We start from the raw sequence: 17,513 nt of genomic DNA on the forward strand, positions 1-17,513 counted from the left end.
GTATGTCTGGCCTAGTGTTGCATAGCTAGATAAGGCATCCAACTGCTGGAGCATATGTGTGGATATCAAACAAGTCACTGTCATCATGCAATGACAACTTCAGTCCAGGTTCCAGTGGTGTACAAACTGGTTTGCGATCCTGTAAGTCAAACCTCTCAAGAAGTTTACCAATGTATCTCAACTGTGATAAACCAATGCCTCTACCATCATGAATAAACTTAATACCCAAGTAATAGTGCAAAGGCCCCAAATCTAATATCTCAAAAGTTAGCTGTAAATTTTGTTTGAATGCTGAAATCTGATCAACATGTGTCCTTCTAAGCAAAAGATCATCAACATACAAACAAATGACCAGCAAGGATCCCCCCTCTTTACATATGTAAAGGATAGACTCTGATGAGCTATTTATGAGACCTTGGCTGAGTAAAAAAGCATCAATCTTTGCATACCAAGCTCGAGAAGCTTATTTCAAGCCATATAAAGCCTTTTTTAGCTTATAGACCCAAGTGTTCAGATCCCTTAACTGCAAAACCAATGGCCTATTATACATATACTTCTTCATGAAGTTCCCCATGTAAAAATGCAGTCTTTATATGTAGCTGATACACAGTCCATCCATAATGGGCAACCAAAGCAACCATAGGCCTAATGGTAGTCATGCGAGAGGTAGCAGCAAATGCCTGCTCATAGTCAATGCCTTTCTTCTATGCATAGCCCTTGGCTACAAGCTTGGCTTTATATTTATCAATGGATCCATCTACATTCCTTTTCAACTTATAGACCCATTTTGTTCCAATGGCTTTCTTCCCAATAGGCAAAGACACTAAATCCCATGTTCGATTCTTTATGATGGAATCAAACTCAGCTTGCATTGCTACCATCCAATACACACTATATTATGCATCCTCAAAACATTCATGCTCCTCATCATCAACTGTATGTGCTGCCATAACAAACACCATGGTATATGCACCATCATGCATACGAACTTGCCTTCTAGTACAACCAGCAATAGGAGCGTCCAAATGAATATCTTTCATAGTCTGTAAATACCATCTAGGCATTTGTCTAGTCTCTTGACTATTTACAAGCATTTGCTGAATTTCAATTTTAGCACCTTGCTGAATATTCAGATCAGCCATGGGCTGATTTTCTGCATTACCCAATGGAGCTACTGGTTGAACATCAAGTTCACTAGCTGAAACTCCAGCTGAATCACCAAATGAAATGGGCAGCAGCCCTTCAAATACATCACTGGCAGCCTGATATGTGTCAAAACCGGCAAGGGATAATTCTGATTTTTCATCAAAAACTACATCCCTACTAACAAATACCTTTTTAGAGACAAGAACATATAATCTATATCCTTTGCTCTCACTGCTATACCCCACAAAAATGCATTTGACAACCTCATTATCCAACTTCTTTCTGAGTACCTTGGAAATGTGTGCATATGCAAGACACCCAAAAACACGAAAATGCCAATAGAAGGTTTCCGACTGTTCCAAGTCTCAAAAGGCATGATATTCTTTAATGGTTTGGTGGGGCATCTATTCAAGACATGGCAAGCAAGCATAATTGCTTCCATCCAAAAACTGTGTGGCAAGCTCTTTGCTTTCAGCATACATCTGGCCATCTCCACAAGTGACCAATTCTTCCTCTCTCCAATCCCATTCTGCTGTGGAGTATAAGCAGTAGTGTACTGATGAACAATGCCCTTTTGCTTCGAAAAGGAATTCAGCATAGAGGACATGTAATCCCCCCCCTCAATCGAACGGAGAATCTTCACCCTACAGCCAGATTGGTTTTCAACAAGTGCTAGAAAAGCCAAAAATGCATCATACACTTTCAACTTTTTCACTAAAGAGTAGACCCAACAGAAACAAGTAAAGTCATCAATAAAAGTGGCAAAATAGTAACAGCCACCCAATGACTATGTCTGTATAGAGCCACATATATCTGAGTGCACAATCTGTAGCCTGGCAGTGGCTCTAAAAGCAACATTACACGGAAACGAAAACTAATGCATTTTTCCAAAAATACATCCCTCGCATAAGTGCTTAAGAGGTCTCTCCAAGAGAGGTAAACCATCAAGCATTTGGGCATGTTTCAAAAGCATCAAGCTACCGTAGTTCACATGCCCCATGCAAGCATGCCATAACTCCGCTTGTAACATAGCAGGAGTAAGAGTGGACACTAAATAGGCCTACTGATCAACTAAAAGAGCATCCAACTCATATAACCCATGACATAGAGTGCCAATCAAAACCAAAGTCATGTCTTTCTTATCTCTCACCATGTATCTGTCATCATCAAACGTGACCTGCAAACCACACCATGCCAAAGAAGAAATAAATAACAAATTCGTCTTTGAACCTGGGACAAACAAGTCATCCTGTAAGCGGAGAAAAGAGCCATCAATGGCTGTCAACACAATCTCCCCAATACCTCTAACAGGGTATGATGCATTGTTGGTACACTGTACAGACTTGCCAACCGGGGCTGCAGTAACAGAAGCAAACAAATCTCTGCGAGATGTGATGTGCCTGGATGCACCACTATCAAAAAACCATGCGCCTACATACTCAGTAGAGCTAAATGCTCAATCAACCCAAAAAGAGTCATAATTGCATGTGTAAAAACAATAGTCTCTATCTCCAACAAAGGATGTTGACTCCGTAGCAGTGAAAGGTGCATCATAAAACAGACATCCCTGACTCCTCCTTGGCGCTATACGCTTTCTACACTCAGTGATGTGGTGGCCTAGCTTCTTCCAATAGTGGCACTTACCCTTCTTGGCTTACGTGCCCTCTTGTTTCTTATTGCCCTGTGAAGTGCCTAAAGTCCCAAAGCTCTGCAAAGCATTCTTTGCTTGGCTTCCCTTGCCCTTCTGTCGTGCCATAAAAGCCTACTCAAAGGCTATAACATCCACAACAATGTTCTTTCGTGCCTGCTCCTCCTCTAAGAGCAAACTAACCAACTGAAGAAAAGTAAGTGGCTATGGGGCAATCCTCATGGTGAGGTTCAAGGACGTATGAAAGGCCAAGTACAAGGGCGGCAATGAATTCAAGGTCGTAGATATCATTTGTGCATCTGAGTAATACTCATCAACATTCATAAGCTACTCACACAAGTCCTGAATTTTATTTAGGTGATCCTGTATAGAATCACCCTCATCCATCTTCACTGTCTCAAGCTCTTTCTTTAAGAAAGAGATGTGGGTCTCATTCTTTCCAGCAAACATCTGCTCCAAGGTCAGTCAAGCTTCTCATGAAGAAGTTGCAAACCAAATGTGAGGGATAATAGACCGCTGAACTGCCAATGCAATCAACAACAAAGCCTATGCATCCCATGTATCCTATGTCTTTTGTGCTACTAATCTCTAGGGAAGTGGTTGAGTTGGAGTAGGTTGAATAAGCTAAGTTGCCCGTTGTCCACGTCCTCCTGGAGGAGGAGTAGCAAGAGCCACAACTCCGAGCCCAACTTCACTGCTGATATAATCCCAAAGATTCTTTGTAATTAGCACATTCTTCATCATGAAGGACCAGAGTAAATCGTTGCTACCATCGAACCTATCCTCCTTGGATACGTAAGTAAATACATCACCTCCCTAATTTGCCATGATAAACAATGCTGATCAGAGAGCAAAAGAGTAATGTCCCAAGCTAGACCAACCTAGAAATCTTAGAACTTCCAAAAATTACTGTTAGAGATCAGTCCCCCCTGGTCGGACTCCACAGTCCACAGTCTAGTCGGACTGTACAGTCGGACTGCCACGTGGCAGTCCGACCTGCTTCCGCACAATCGGTTGCATTTAATACAGCTGACAGGCAGTTATTTGGCGCCCAGATTTTGACTATTTATAGCCGAGTTTTCAGCGGTCTACACACATTCTTCTGCTCGCAGATTACACGCTGGTGGCTCGCGCAGATTCTGTCTCTGTTCGCAGATTTGAGACAGGAGATCATGTAGACTGCAGCGGACTTCGAGGTGAGCAGCAGGTTGCATCGTCGAGGTGGAGACACGCAGTCCAGCGCACTGCGCCCGTGTATATATCTGCATATCTTTGTATACAGCACACTTTATACAGCAGATCTTCATCTTCCACTGTCTCTTTCTCTCTTCTCTCTACGTTCTCTCTCTCTCAGTCCTACGCTTCCGCACTGCTGCACTTTGACATGGTATCAGAGCAGTGTAGAAGGGTTGACTGAGTGCAGAACCAACCTCAAGAGGAGTTTCTATCGCGACACAAGGCTGCGTTTTTCAGCGTTTGAGGGCAGGCAAGAGGACTGCGCCTCGGAACAAGGCTAAAGCGAGCGTGGGCGCACGGGAAAGGAGTCCAGGTGGTGGATTTGCTGCTGTTTTCTGCTGTTTGACGAGGAGAAAGTTTGAGTTTTCAGCTTTCAAGTGCAGGTTTTGCTTTTTCATCGCCTCCGGCAGGTGAAGAAGTTTCGGGACGCGGAAGAGCCCTAGCAGGCTGCGTTTTCACAGTCAGAGGAGGCTACTTTTGCGTTTGTAAAGGCATTACAGGTGAAGATGTCTACAGAGATTGACTTGGAGTTCCAAACGATCATGGACCGGAAGGTGCCTATCTTACCGGCTCTTCCCGCAGATCAGAAGCTCGATGGTGACAATTACCATATCTGGCGCGTGATGATGTTGGCCATCTTGAGTCCTACGATTTGGCGGAGCTTGTACACGAGGAGATCGACCGCCCCTCGGTGAGAGATGAGTCCAAACTCTCTTCCGATGCTCGTGCGGAGTTGGCCAAGGCACAGTCTCATTGGGACAAACCAAATGCCCGGATTTGTTCCTTTCTTTTTCTGTATTGTACTACAGCCGTGATAGCTCACATCGAGCACTTGACAGTGGCTCTGGAGATATGGCTGGAGCTTGATCATATGTATAACCGGATGACCCTTATGAAGCGGGTTTCTTTGGAGGTGCAGATGCGGACCTTGTCCGTGAACAAGTCTTCTTCGTTGCGGGAGCACATCAACAAGCTTAGACAGCTTCAGATGCGGGTTCATAATGCGGGGAAGCCGATTTCCTCCGAAGACATGGCGATCACACTCTTGTCCCAGTTGCAGCCACGATTCGGTGCTTTCTACTCTGCCCTTATTGCTTCGGGGCAAGAGTCCACTCTTCGGTGGGAAGAGTTGGTTCCTATGGTCTTGAACCAAGAGGAACAACTGAAGGGACAGAATGCTTCCAAGTCGGAGGCACTAACAGGTCAAGCCTCTCAGAAGAAGGGGAAGGACCAAAAGAAGAAGAAGGGGGATAACAAGTCAAAGAAGGACAATGACAAGGACAAAGACTCCACATGCCATATTTGTGGAAAGACCGGCCATTGGAAGAAGAATTGCCCTGACAAAGACAAGAAGGACACGAAGGATTCTGGACAAATTTTAATCCTTGACGAGGGGCTTTTGCTTGGGTAGACACTATCAACTTCAATACGTGTCTAGGACATGATTACTGTAGGAATTTCTTGGCAAGTCAGCCAAGAAATTTGGGGCTTTTGGGTATTGAGCCGACATTGGTACATGTAGTATAGCTCCAGTCTGAAATAGACTGATTTTGAGCATTTTGGTACAAGAAATTTTGGGGCTTTTGCATCTACAGTGATGCTGAGCATTTATTGCACCTAGGACTGCGTGCATTTTAGACAGTTTTGACAGAGTGCTTTAATTTTGTAATTACAGCAAATTATTTGCTGTAATTGTCAGAGTGCAGCGGTGCGGAAGCGTAGGACTGAGAGAGAGAGAACGCAGAGAGAAGAGAGAGAAAGAGACAGTGGAAGATGAAGATTTGCTGTATAAAGTGTGCTGTATACAAAGATATGCAAATATATACACGGGCGCAGTGCACTGGACTGCGTGTCTCCACCTCGACGATGCAACCTGCTGTTCACCTCGAAGTCCGCTGCAGTCTGCACGATCTCCTGTCTGAAATCTGCGAACAGAGACGGAATCTGCGCGAGCCACCAGCCTGTAATCTGCGAGCAGAAGAATGTGTGTAGACTGCTGAAAACTCGGCTATAAATAGCCAAAATCTGGGGGCCAAATAACTGCCTGTCAGCTGCATTAAATGCAGCCGACTATACGGAAGCAGGTCGGACTGCCACGTGGCAGTCTGACTGGACTGTGGACTGTGCAGTCCGACTAGGGTGACTAATCTCTAACACCCCCTCTCAGAGCCTGGGCAGGGCAAAAGCCTGAGGGATCTGGCATGTCTCCGAAGTAGAGCTTGGGGAAGCGCCTTTGTAAACAAATTTGCAAGATTGTCCTCCATCTTGCAGTACTCCACAATGATGGTCTCATCCAGAAGCTTCTCTCTGATAACGCGGTACTGGATCTCTATGTGCTTCATCCGGGCATGAAAAACAGAATTCCGTGCCAAAGCAATGCAACTCTCATTGTCGCATTGCAGCAAAGTGGGATGAGTCTGGGGGCAGCCAAGCTCCTCCAACAATCTCTGAAGCCACATAGCCTCACATGTGGTGGAAGACGCGGCCCGATATTCCGCCTCAGTAGACGAAAGGGCTACCGTGGGCTGCTTCTTGCTACTCCATGAGATAACACCTGCACCCAAGGTAAAACAGTAACCTGTAATAGGCCGCCTGTGGTCCACATCACCGGCCCAATCCGAGTCGCTCCAACCTGCAAGTACAAGATCTGAACCACCTGTGCCGGCTGGATAGTGAATCCCTAAATCAGACGTCCCCCTCAAATACCGAAGTATCCTCTGGGCAGCCTGCCAATGCACCGTTTGAGGTTCACTCATGAACCTTGCCAAGAGCCCAACAGCAAAACACAGATCAACACGAGTGTTGAGGAGCCAAATCAATGATCCAATCAATTGACGATAGTGGGAAGCATCCGCCATGGGAGAAGCTGAATGGGAAGTGGCCTTCCAGTTCGAATCCATAGGAGTAGAAAGAGTCCGACAATCCTCCACCGCAAAAGAAACCAAGAGCTCCTATACATATCTCTGCTAAGAGATGAAGATCCCCCTCTAAGACTAATAAATCTCATGGCCCAAAAAGAAATAGAGTAGACCCAAGTCCGTCATCTCGAACGTCCGATGTAAAGCTGCCTTCGTCTCTTTGACCTTCTGTGCATGATCACCTGTGACAATCAAATCATCAACATACAACACAAAAGGCACACAACCAGCCTCGGAAGTGTGTATATAAAGGTTGCGGATTGGCCTTGGAACGCCGATATCCCAACTGTGACTGAAGGAACGAATCAATCTTCTCATTCCATGCACGCGGAGCCTGCTTGAGGCCATACAAGGCCTTCTTCAACTTGTAGACTTTCCCATCTGAAGATCCAAAGCTAGGAGGCTGCTCGACATAGATCTCCTCCTTCAAATCACCATTGAGGAAGGCGGACTTCACATCCAACTGGTAGACAGGCCATCTCCTATGGCTAGCCAAGGCAAGAACAGCTCGAATAGTCGCCATACGAGCAGTGGGGGCAAAAGTGTCATGACAATCAATCCCTAGGCGCTGTGCAAAACCTTTAGCAACAAGGCAAGTCTTGTGCTTGTCCAAAGAACCATCACTAAGGTACTTGGTCTTGAAGACCCATTTGACGCCAATCACCTTCTTATTCGGGGGGCGAGGCATGAGTAACCAAGTGCCATTCCTCTCAATAAGAACCATCACCAAGGTACTTGGTCTTGAAGACCCATTTGATGCCAATCACCTTCTTATTCGGGGGGTGAGGTACGAGTGACCAAGTGCCATTCCTCTCAATAGCCTCCAACTCCGCTTCCATAGTGTTCTTCCATGGTGCGGACTGTAAAGCCTCCTTCACGAAGGTGGGCTCTCGATTCTGCATAACACGGGTCATCAAACAATAGTTAGAGCAAACAAGCTCCGAAGAATGTGCCTGGTGCCTCCGTGACCGCCGCGGACCATCTTGCAGTCCCCACTCCTCAGGGACCCCCTCGATCCTTGAATCACGGAGTGTGTCACGGGCCCAACGAGGAGGAGGCCGGACCTCTCCTCGTCTCTGTCCATCAGCTGAAGACTCTGGGATATCCTCCGGTGGTAACTCCTCAGGGGTGACCGGTTGAACAGTAGACTCTGTATCAGAAATAGAATCTGAATCAAAAGGCGCGGGCTCCAAAGGAACTGTCGCGGGAGCCCAAGTCTCCCCTGGATCTCCAAGAACGGGATGCTCCTCACCCACTGCTATGGCTAGAACCTCCACAAACCGCACATCTCGACTGGTGTACACATCCCGCTTGACGGGATCATACAAATGATAGCCCTGGGATTGGGAGCTGTAGCTAACAAATACCTGTCTTCGGGAAGCTGCTTCAAATTTATCACGATGAGCCTTGGGAATGTGAACATAGGCATCACACCCAAAAACCCTAAAATAAGAAACATCGGGCTTAGTCCCAAAGTAAGCCTCAAAAGGTGTCATCCCATCAACGGCCGAAGTGGGGGATCGGTTAAGGATGTGGACTGCAGTAGCCACAGCCTCGGCCCACAGAAACTGAGGTGTTTGTCGATGCTCCATCATGGTGCGCGCCATCTCGATCACACTTCGGTTCTTCCGTTCAAGAATGCCATTTTCTTGAGGAGTGTTGGTATTAGCAAACTCCTGGCGAATACCTTTATCTGCACAAAAACGAGCAAACTCATTAGAAACAAATTCACCACCCTTGTCGGATGGCAAGGTCTTCAATCTTCGGCCTGATCGGTTCTCCTCAAAGAGAAGCCAATCCTTGAAGTGGGAGAAAGCTTCTGACTTCAACGCCAAGAAATAGGCCCATGTCATCCTGCTGTAGTCATCTGCGATCAACATGAAGTACGAGCTCCCTATCAGGGACTCGTTCGTCATAGGGCCACAAAGATCCGTAGATACAAGCTCCATCGGTGAAATAGACCGCCGCGAAGCTTTGTGGGAAATGGCATCCCTATGCTGCTTCCCACGAATGCAGGAGACGCATGGCTGCTGGCTCACCACTATGTCCGGCAACCCTCCAACAAGCTGTCCACGTGACGTCGTCCGAAGATAATCATAGTTAAGGTGACCAAACCGAGCATGTCAAAGCTCTGACTGTGTCTGAGAGGTAAGAAGAAGAGTAGAGAGGGAGGTAGAAGACTTCAGTTTGTAGATGCCGTTCTCCTCATATCCTGATGAGAGAACCTTCCTTGACCCATGATCAAGGACTCGCACCGAATCACTGTCAAACTCCACTAGAAGTCCAAGGGAACAAATCTTATGAACCGAAAGTAGATGATACCCTAAGCCTAGCACATGTAAGACCTCTGAGGTATGGGTATCGCCGCGTCCATCTGGAATAAGCTGCATCTCACCCCGTCCTGCAATAGACACCGAAGAGCTATCTCCAATGAGAATCTGCCCATGCGAAGGTCGCAACTAGGCAATACCATCTGATGAAGGAGTCATGTGCCGGGAGGCACCACTGTCTACGATCCACTCTCGAGCCTGGCGAGCTGTCATCGCAGCATCAGAAGCATTCGGTGTAGAGTCCTCAATGACAGCTAGATAAAGAAACGCAGCTGATGAGGGTGCAACCACCGCATTAAAAACTTTTTACATCCAATTCTGAGGTGGCAGGTAGCAGTTGGAGGTCAATGTGGAGGTGACGGCCTGTGTTAGTGGCACACTGGGGACTCGCGGTGGTCTGGAACAGGTAGGCACAGTTCACAGTTGACGAGCAGGTCGCAAGTGGCGTGGACTGGAGTAGGTCGAGGCTGGGGTGGCTATGCTAGTAGCAAGCAACTCTAGAGCAAGCGAGCGCAAGTCACGGGCGGCGCTCAGGTCGCAGGCAGGAAGAGCAGTCGAGGCGCAAGGGCAGGCAAGCGCAAGGACCCAACACAAACACAGCGTTGGCTGACTTAGTGGCGCCTTTTGACAGGGCGCTAAGCTGACTAAGCAGGAGCAAGGTGGCTCTTATTGAAGAGACGCTGGGGGGCATATCTGTTACTACCTAGCAGAGCAGATTGGCCGCTGACACCTATTGCTGAATGCCAATGCCAAGACTTTTGGAGCTACGAGCTGGTGGCTCACTGGTGATGACCAAGAAGCTGAGTTGGAGCAGAGTACTACTCTGATACCAACTGTGGGAACAGGAAGAGATCAAAGCTCAGCTGAGAGTTGAGTAGACAGAGTAGAGTGTGAGAGCATGACACCCAATGCAATAATCAGAAGTGTGTAGTAAAAGTACAAAGTATAACCCTTAAACCTTAGGGTTGTAAGAGAGTGTTCACACCCAAAGTCTGTGGAACACGATAAGTGCCCAAAACTATGTAACATAGGCACGTAAAATAAAGGGAATAAATCTGGGGAAAAAAACCTCTTGTATGGAGAGTAAAAAGTACCCCAGTGTCCTATTGAAGATCACCGACAATTCCAATGCAACAATGCAAACCATAATCTTCCTTGATTATACACTAAGATCAGCAAATCAACAACCACAAAACAATTAGGTGCACCTCTGAGGCTCAAATTTTCACTTTTCTTCACCAAATGACAAATGCATTAAATCTAGATGAGAGAGAAACATGAGAGAGAAAATTTTGCATTTCAGCCCTAAAACAATTACAAACATCAAATTCCCCAAATTTTCCCCTTCATTCAAGCACATACAAGCACAAAATGGGTCTTCTATACTAGCATGACAATCACCCTAGCCATAGATGAACAATCCTTCTCAGATCTATTGTGATTTCTTAGAGTTTCAATCAATCCCTTTGTTACATGGCTGAGATTTGATGGCACACTTCTCAAGATAGGCTAGTAAATCATAATTTCTACTAAAATTAGGTCTCTAACAACAAATTAGGGCTGAGAAAATTCAGATCTACTGAGGGAGAAGAGATGAGCAATTAGAGAAAATTCTCTAACCTTCCCATGAGAATCGCCCTGCTGTTCCAGCCCTAGAAAGTGATGTAGATCAGGTCTCTATGTTGTCTCTCATAGCATAGCTACTCTATCTCAGCCCACCACTCAATTCTCCACCCTCATCTTCCCCACACCCAGAACAGGAGAAAGAGAGCCCAATCTGTAAGATACACTTGCATGCAGCCCAAAACTAACCCAAACTTGACATTTGGCAATTTTCCATTTTCAATAGGCCTCAGCCTCCACATGCAAATTAAAGTTGTGTAACCCATTGGCCCTGCCCTCATTAAAATGACATTAAATGGTACCCATCCCCAATTTTAAATTATAACCTCTTTTAACTTCAGAGTGTTGAAACTTTAAAACATAAAATCATTTAAATAATCAAAGCCCATTTGATTTGACATTCTAATTTGTTTTTGTCATTTTTAACTTTGTCATATTGGATATATTAGTGCACTTAGCATGATGTTGCCTTAACCTGCCAAGCACTCCAGTCAGTCCCTTGTACTAATTTGAAGTAGACCGTATTACACCTGATTTAGTTTAATTGCTGTCCAATCCAACCAATGGACTGTTGCACCCAGTTCTCCAACAAGTAGCGAAAAGCAAATAGCTCTTCCAGCCCCAAGCTGTGGCTACAGTAGTACTGGGTATTGAGAGTGTGTGCATGTAGTGTTTGAAAGCTAAACCCTGCCTTCAACTGAACCAAAGGGTAGTGAAGTTTCATTTGCAAGCACTTAATCTTCAAAAATAAAAATTCAGCAACAGAAAAACAAATCAAATACTGAAGCTAGAATGCTCTTGCTTTTGTAATCAGTGTTTTGCAATCATTGATCATGGATGATGACTTGTTGCATGAGCCATGACAACTGTACTCCGTATTGCCTACAGCTTATTAGACACTACTATTTACTGTTCAGCTTGCCCTTGGGCTATAATTTGTATCGTGCTATTAATGTGTTACCGACACCTTTGTCATATGGGATTTCCGCATTCAATGTAGTAGTTTTATGCATTGTTGTTTGCAATGTGGTGCTTTGATGATGCGCATTCTTAAGTCCAAAGTTTAAGGTTTAAATTTGGCTATTTTTGAAGTATATTGCATATTTTTTAATGCTATCCAGGTTTTCCATTACCCGTGCCTACTTCTCACCATCCCCCTCCACCTATCACCCCCGACTATGCCTCTCACTTATATGCAAAAATGTCAAGTATTCTTTTATTAGGAAATTCAGGTTATAAGCTTTGTGTATGTGCACATGCAAGTGCATCCATGACTAGGTACCAAAAGGAAATTTTTAGAACAAATAAAAGAAATGTATTTAAATTTTAGCCTACGAGTTCCAAGACTTGTATAGTTGGCAGACAAAACAGCTTTAAATTGTGACTTCAATTATGACGTGGCTAGATAAGCAAGGACAAGAAGACACAAATTCCATTTGTTGGGCAATAGGTGTTACTGCACTACAATATGGTTGCGATTGGCCAACATATACAACATTATACATGGAAGCCAAAACGACAAGCACTACAATATGGTTAGGATTGGCCAACATATACAACATTATACATGGAAGCCAAAACGACAAGAAAGATAAGACTGAAATCACAAGAAAGTCAAGGTTACTGTGTGTGTAAACACACATGAGATTTTGATTAGCAAGAATGGCAGCTAGCGTACCCCAGGGCCCACTAAAGGCTCAGTGTTGAGTACACACAGCTATAAAAGGGGTGCTGAGACAAAATGGCCGAGTACCAACTATAAAAGGCCTGCAGTGATTCGGCAGGCTCTAGTCTATCAGGATATCATGTTCGAGTTTAGTTCCAGATTAAAGATCGTAAGGGCTAGAGTCTTCAGTTACTGGAGCCTACTTAACCAATGCATAGAGTGCTGTATATCGAGTCTGACCTACTACTGGATTCACCAGCACTCTGATATCTTTTTAAAAACCCAGGATTCATCTGCCAGGAAAGCTGCAACAATTGCCAAAGACATCGTTGTTACATAATTCAACCATGTGCAAAATGCTTGTGCTGCAGAAAATTGCAGAGTCCTTTAAACAATTTTGTGGTGAGCATTCCCTTTTGGTCAGTTTCGTTCAAAAACAAAACCTCTTATTCTGGTAAGGCTTTTGGTTGAGGACATAGTTCAGTCAAAAACAATGACGTGCATTCCAATGCCTGCCTTTTGAATGTAATATTAAGTTTTTCCCCATTTTCTATTTGCACCTCTCTTAACGCATTGTAAACATGGATTAAGGGGGGAAAAAAGTAGAAAGTAAAGCACTCGGTAAAAAGCTCATAATACCACTCTCAAGTTTCCAGCCATTTTCACGGCAGACAGCAATTCGCTTCCATAATTCTTCCAAATAGTCCTGCAACATTTGGATTATAAGATTGTGAAATCTCCAGATTCCTCCAAAACCCTTTCCCTAACATTAATGTACTTTCAAACAGAAATAACAGCCTTGAAATCGCAGATTTCATTCATTAAAAAAGAAAGCTAAGTTGGATCCCGAAAAAATAATTGATAATGTCTGTCACAGTCATATTTATGTATACACCAGTTGTGCACCAGCTATTCAAACCAAAAGAACATTGAAGTCTAGTTTTCTTACTTTCGTCTGAAAGCATCATACCTCATCTCATTGATCATGGAAAAATACAGTAAAAGACGTTCAAAAAGAGGGAGGCCCGGCCTAAACCTTACCTCATCAGCAGGTGCATTGACTTGCTCAGTTGCTGTAAACGCATTAAAAGACACTTCAATGAGGGGTTTTCGTATGCTTAAATATGCTTCAACACCAGCCAACACCCGTTCAAGTTCTTCGGAGGCCCGCTGTTTGCAAAGTAATAAATTGCATGATGCCCGTAATCTAGAAATGCTAGAAAGACCTTCATGGTGCTCATACCTAGAAAGTTTTAGCAAAATTAGCTTCCAAGAAGAGCCTTGCCATACCTCCATCAGCTCAAGTCCACCCCAGGGCAAAGAAGCCAATATACAGAATACATAAAAATCAGCCCTTGGTTGCCATGCAGGATTTCCCTTCTCATCATCTACAGTTGTTGCAGCTGAGGACAGTAAAGTTTCGAACACTTCCACAAGTGAAGCAGGTGCAATAACATTGCTGCACATCTGTAACCAAGTGTAAGAAACAGCATGAATTGCCTGAATACTTTACAAAAGAGGCCAAAGTAAACTGCTCAAGTCTCATTCATCTTTTCTTTAATTGGTAATCCATGTACTTGAATTAAAAAGCATTGGTAAGAATACCAGGTGGCGTAGCAACTTAAAGCTTAGTAGTTGTCGATCACGCATTTTAAAATAAAAAGCTTTTATAATGCAGTGATATGTGTTTCTTCTGTTCTTGACTGTTAAGCACTCATTCTAGCGTACATGAAGTAGCATGGAACTAATTGTTCAGACCGGTCAGCATTTTCAAACAGCTCTGAAGAGAAAGAAACCCACCAGAACAGTGAGAAACCGCAATAATATCCTTATCTTGTTGCAATCTCCTGAATTCAATGCCTCCTACAGAAGAACCAAACAAACATTTGAGTGAATGATAACAAACATGCAGTAGCTACAGTTCAGCTACTTGCTCACAAAAGTTATATATTTTAAAGTACAAAGTGCTATCATTACTGTGCCAACCATGTCTCACAACAATGCACATACGAGTGCACAATGCAGGTTGAGAAATTTCCCTTCAGCATCATTAATGTCACAGGGCTCAAACCTAGACATTCTAGCCATATTATTGAAGGCTAGTAGTACTTACAATACACTGAACTCATGCCCATAATTTAGTATAAGCTAGATTTCCTCAACCACTCTTGAAATGCTATCTTGATTACTGCAAACCTGAAACCTTGGACCATTCTTGGATCTTATCCTTCCAACACTGTCCCACCCCCCCGGCCCCAAAAAAAGTACAACCCAGGCCCCCTCCTCCCTCCAGAATTCCAGTGGAAAGGCGCCTATAAAGAGAGAAGACACGTCTCCCTCCAGCAACCCATTGCCTTAATAGGTAGGCACACTCCCTCCAGGAAGGCAAACTTCATCCTAAAAGTACTGTGAGAGCTCATGACGCGAAAATTTTAGATACATGCTTGTAATAAGGACTTAGAAGAAATAAGGCAACATGGATTGCAAACTATCATAAGCCTTTTAAAAATTTTAGTAAGGGCCTTTCTAACTGATAATCATAGGCAACATGGATGGAAAAGGAGTCATAAGCCTTAAAATACATCCATTAAGGGCATTTCCAACTGATAATCGTACTTCTTTTTGTCAATATTGAATTTCTAGAGTTTCTTTACCTTTCCACATGAAAGAAACATGGATGGAAAACTATCATAAGCCTTTTAATAGATTTAGTAAGGGCATTTCCAACAGATAAACATAAGGCAGCATGGATGGCAAAAGAATCATAAGTGTGTTTCAAACTGATAATCCTACTTCTTTTTGACAATCTTGAACTTCTAGAGTTTCTTTACCTTTCCAAGTGAAAGGTTTCCTCCAGTCAATGTATGAATTTTTTGGGTCTATTTGTGCATACGTTGCCTGTATTAACATTCCTGTATCATGGTGCTCTTTAAACCTAAATCATTTTTCACATGATCCCTGAATCCTGCTCATTGAAGACAGGCAAATCGCTGCATGGGCAAGAGACAAAACCAGACCACACTTGATAGAAGAGCATTCTCTCTCATAAACATAAAACTCCTTGTCCACCATACAGTTAACATCACGGCAACTTGACAATCAGTAGTTGCCTCCCTATTTGAACCAATGACCTTGGATGCACATCCTTTGACCTATGTTTATTTAATGGTACTCAAGGTTGGCAGGCAAGCTTTATAAAGCATTGGAAAACAGTCGCAAACATTGGATAATGACAAAAAAGCACACAATACCAAGCTTGCTACAATTCCCAAGCTCACCTGAAGTTGGTCATGCACTTGTTGCACAATGCTGGAAACAAAGTCTGAATCTTCAGTATTCAATAGGCCAACCTGAATGCACAATCATGTCTAAACATATAAGGAAAAGTAACTTGCTGATTTTTAGTGCAAGCAAACTAATAAAACATCTGGATAACTGTCAAAAGCAGACCACACAGCATAATGGCCAAAATCCACATTTCAGTCTTGAGAACACACGTAACATAGCAGCAAGAAGCTTTTCTAAGTACACGAAATGGAATATTTAAAAATATATAAACAAAGGAAAAAGGGGGTGCTAACTACTTAGACTTTTCTTTAAGGGGAAGGGTTTCTCTAGAAATATTAAGCAACATAACCCCTCTCTGGCTAGTGTGTAAGAGAAAATTCTTTCCCAAACTGGGTGAAAAGGGATGTTCCCTCAAATTCAGTGACAAATAGGAAAACGCCTACATGTAATGGTAATGTAAGATGTAAGTGATGCTCACGTTAAACTCTAAAATTTTCTTCTCTGAAGAAACACATCTGATTATATGCCGATTTACATGAAATGCCTGAATTGAGTGGTCAAATTCCAAGAAGTAGCTCAACTTAGCTGTTGTCCATGATATTAGCATAAATTTCAGGTCTTTCAATAATTCAAAGCTTGGGAAATGCTAAGGAGTGGCACCCAATTTGGACATTTTACTGATCTTGCATTCCAACAAATCCAGATTTGATAACCGATTTTCAAGTCTCTCTAACTTACAGAAAGATTCCGGATTGATCACAGGACTATCTGATGGTCATGTACATGCACAAACCATTCATCATCTATGAATTTGAGCTTACAGTTAACACCCGACTTGAAATTTAATTCATAAAAAGGTTCCCTCACATCCGAATCCACATCTATGTGCACGTCCAATCACTGAGGCCAAATAGCAACTTCCAACTTGCAAAGATACTACAAAGAAAACTCTAAAGTTGCAGAGCGAGGGGACTCAGAAATGTCGGAGCTGAAGAAAAGGCTACTAATAGACATTGGAGCTCAGAATGGGAGTAAACGTGAAACTTGAAAAAAAAAAGAAGAATGTCAACTGACAAGGACAGTAAAAAGAAGAAAAGCATAATGATGTTTATAAGTTAAGCTTTCGTACCTCCTTGTGGATTGTTTTGACACAAGGTTCTGTGTCTTATCAAACCTGGAATGAGACTTGTGAAGATACCCTAGGGTCTGTAGAGAAAATGCTGAGTATATGAACATCACCAACATACAGTGAGTCAGACGAGTACATAAAATGCAAAAAGAAGATGGTGATCAATATGATGAATGATTGTTGTTATGAAAACAATGAAGAAGGTACATATGTGTGGTTGCTCAAAGAGTAGAACTGCCCAACAACCACCAAGTCTCGTAGAAGCAAGTCAAGGGAGAGTGGAGGGTCTTGTCCTCCATGTACAGACCTGAGTGCAGCAATCCACTGATGAAGATGTTGATGCAGTAGACTAGAGCTGAGGGAGATGGAGATGGAAAAGTCAAGGACCAATCAATGCAGAAAATGCACATGATAATATCATGGAGCAGATAGCAGCAATGGGCTTGCAATGATTGTAAAGGTGATGAACACTCCTATTGGATGTAGTTATTTTGTTAATGTTTGTTTGTTTGAACTGGCTTAATAGTTC

The 17,513-nt window shown here is 43.5% G+C and overlaps 1 protein-coding gene across 1 annotated transcript in view; it reads right to left on the reverse strand.

Annotated features, from left to right (window-relative positions):
• The window catches only part of ABH1 (ARM repeat superfamily protein), a 154,322-nt gene that overhangs the window by 71,383 nt on the left and 65,426 nt on the right, over positions 1-17,513 (reverse strand). Inside the window, exons 4-8 of the mRNA XM_087676835.1 lie at positions 15,846-15,917; positions 14,368-14,430; positions 13,858-14,034; positions 13,609-13,737; positions 13,207-13,273 (exon numbers count right to left, since the gene is read on the reverse strand). Of these exons, the coding sequence (XP_087532961.1) occupies positions 13,207-13,273; positions 13,609-13,737; positions 13,858-14,034; positions 14,368-14,430; positions 15,846-15,917 (508 nt within the window). The remainder of the gene's footprint in view (positions 1-13,206; positions 13,274-13,608; positions 13,738-13,857; positions 14,035-14,367; positions 14,431-15,845; positions 15,918-17,513) is intronic.

This window comes from Lygodium microphyllum, chromosome 4 (genome assembly GCF_053477565.2).
Source record: "Lygodium microphyllum isolate KBCC chromosome 4, Lygodium_microphyllum_v1.1.10, whole genome shotgun sequence".
Classification (NCBI taxonomy): domain Eukaryota; kingdom Viridiplantae; phylum Streptophyta; class Polypodiopsida; order Schizaeales; family Lygodiaceae; genus Lygodium; species Lygodium microphyllum.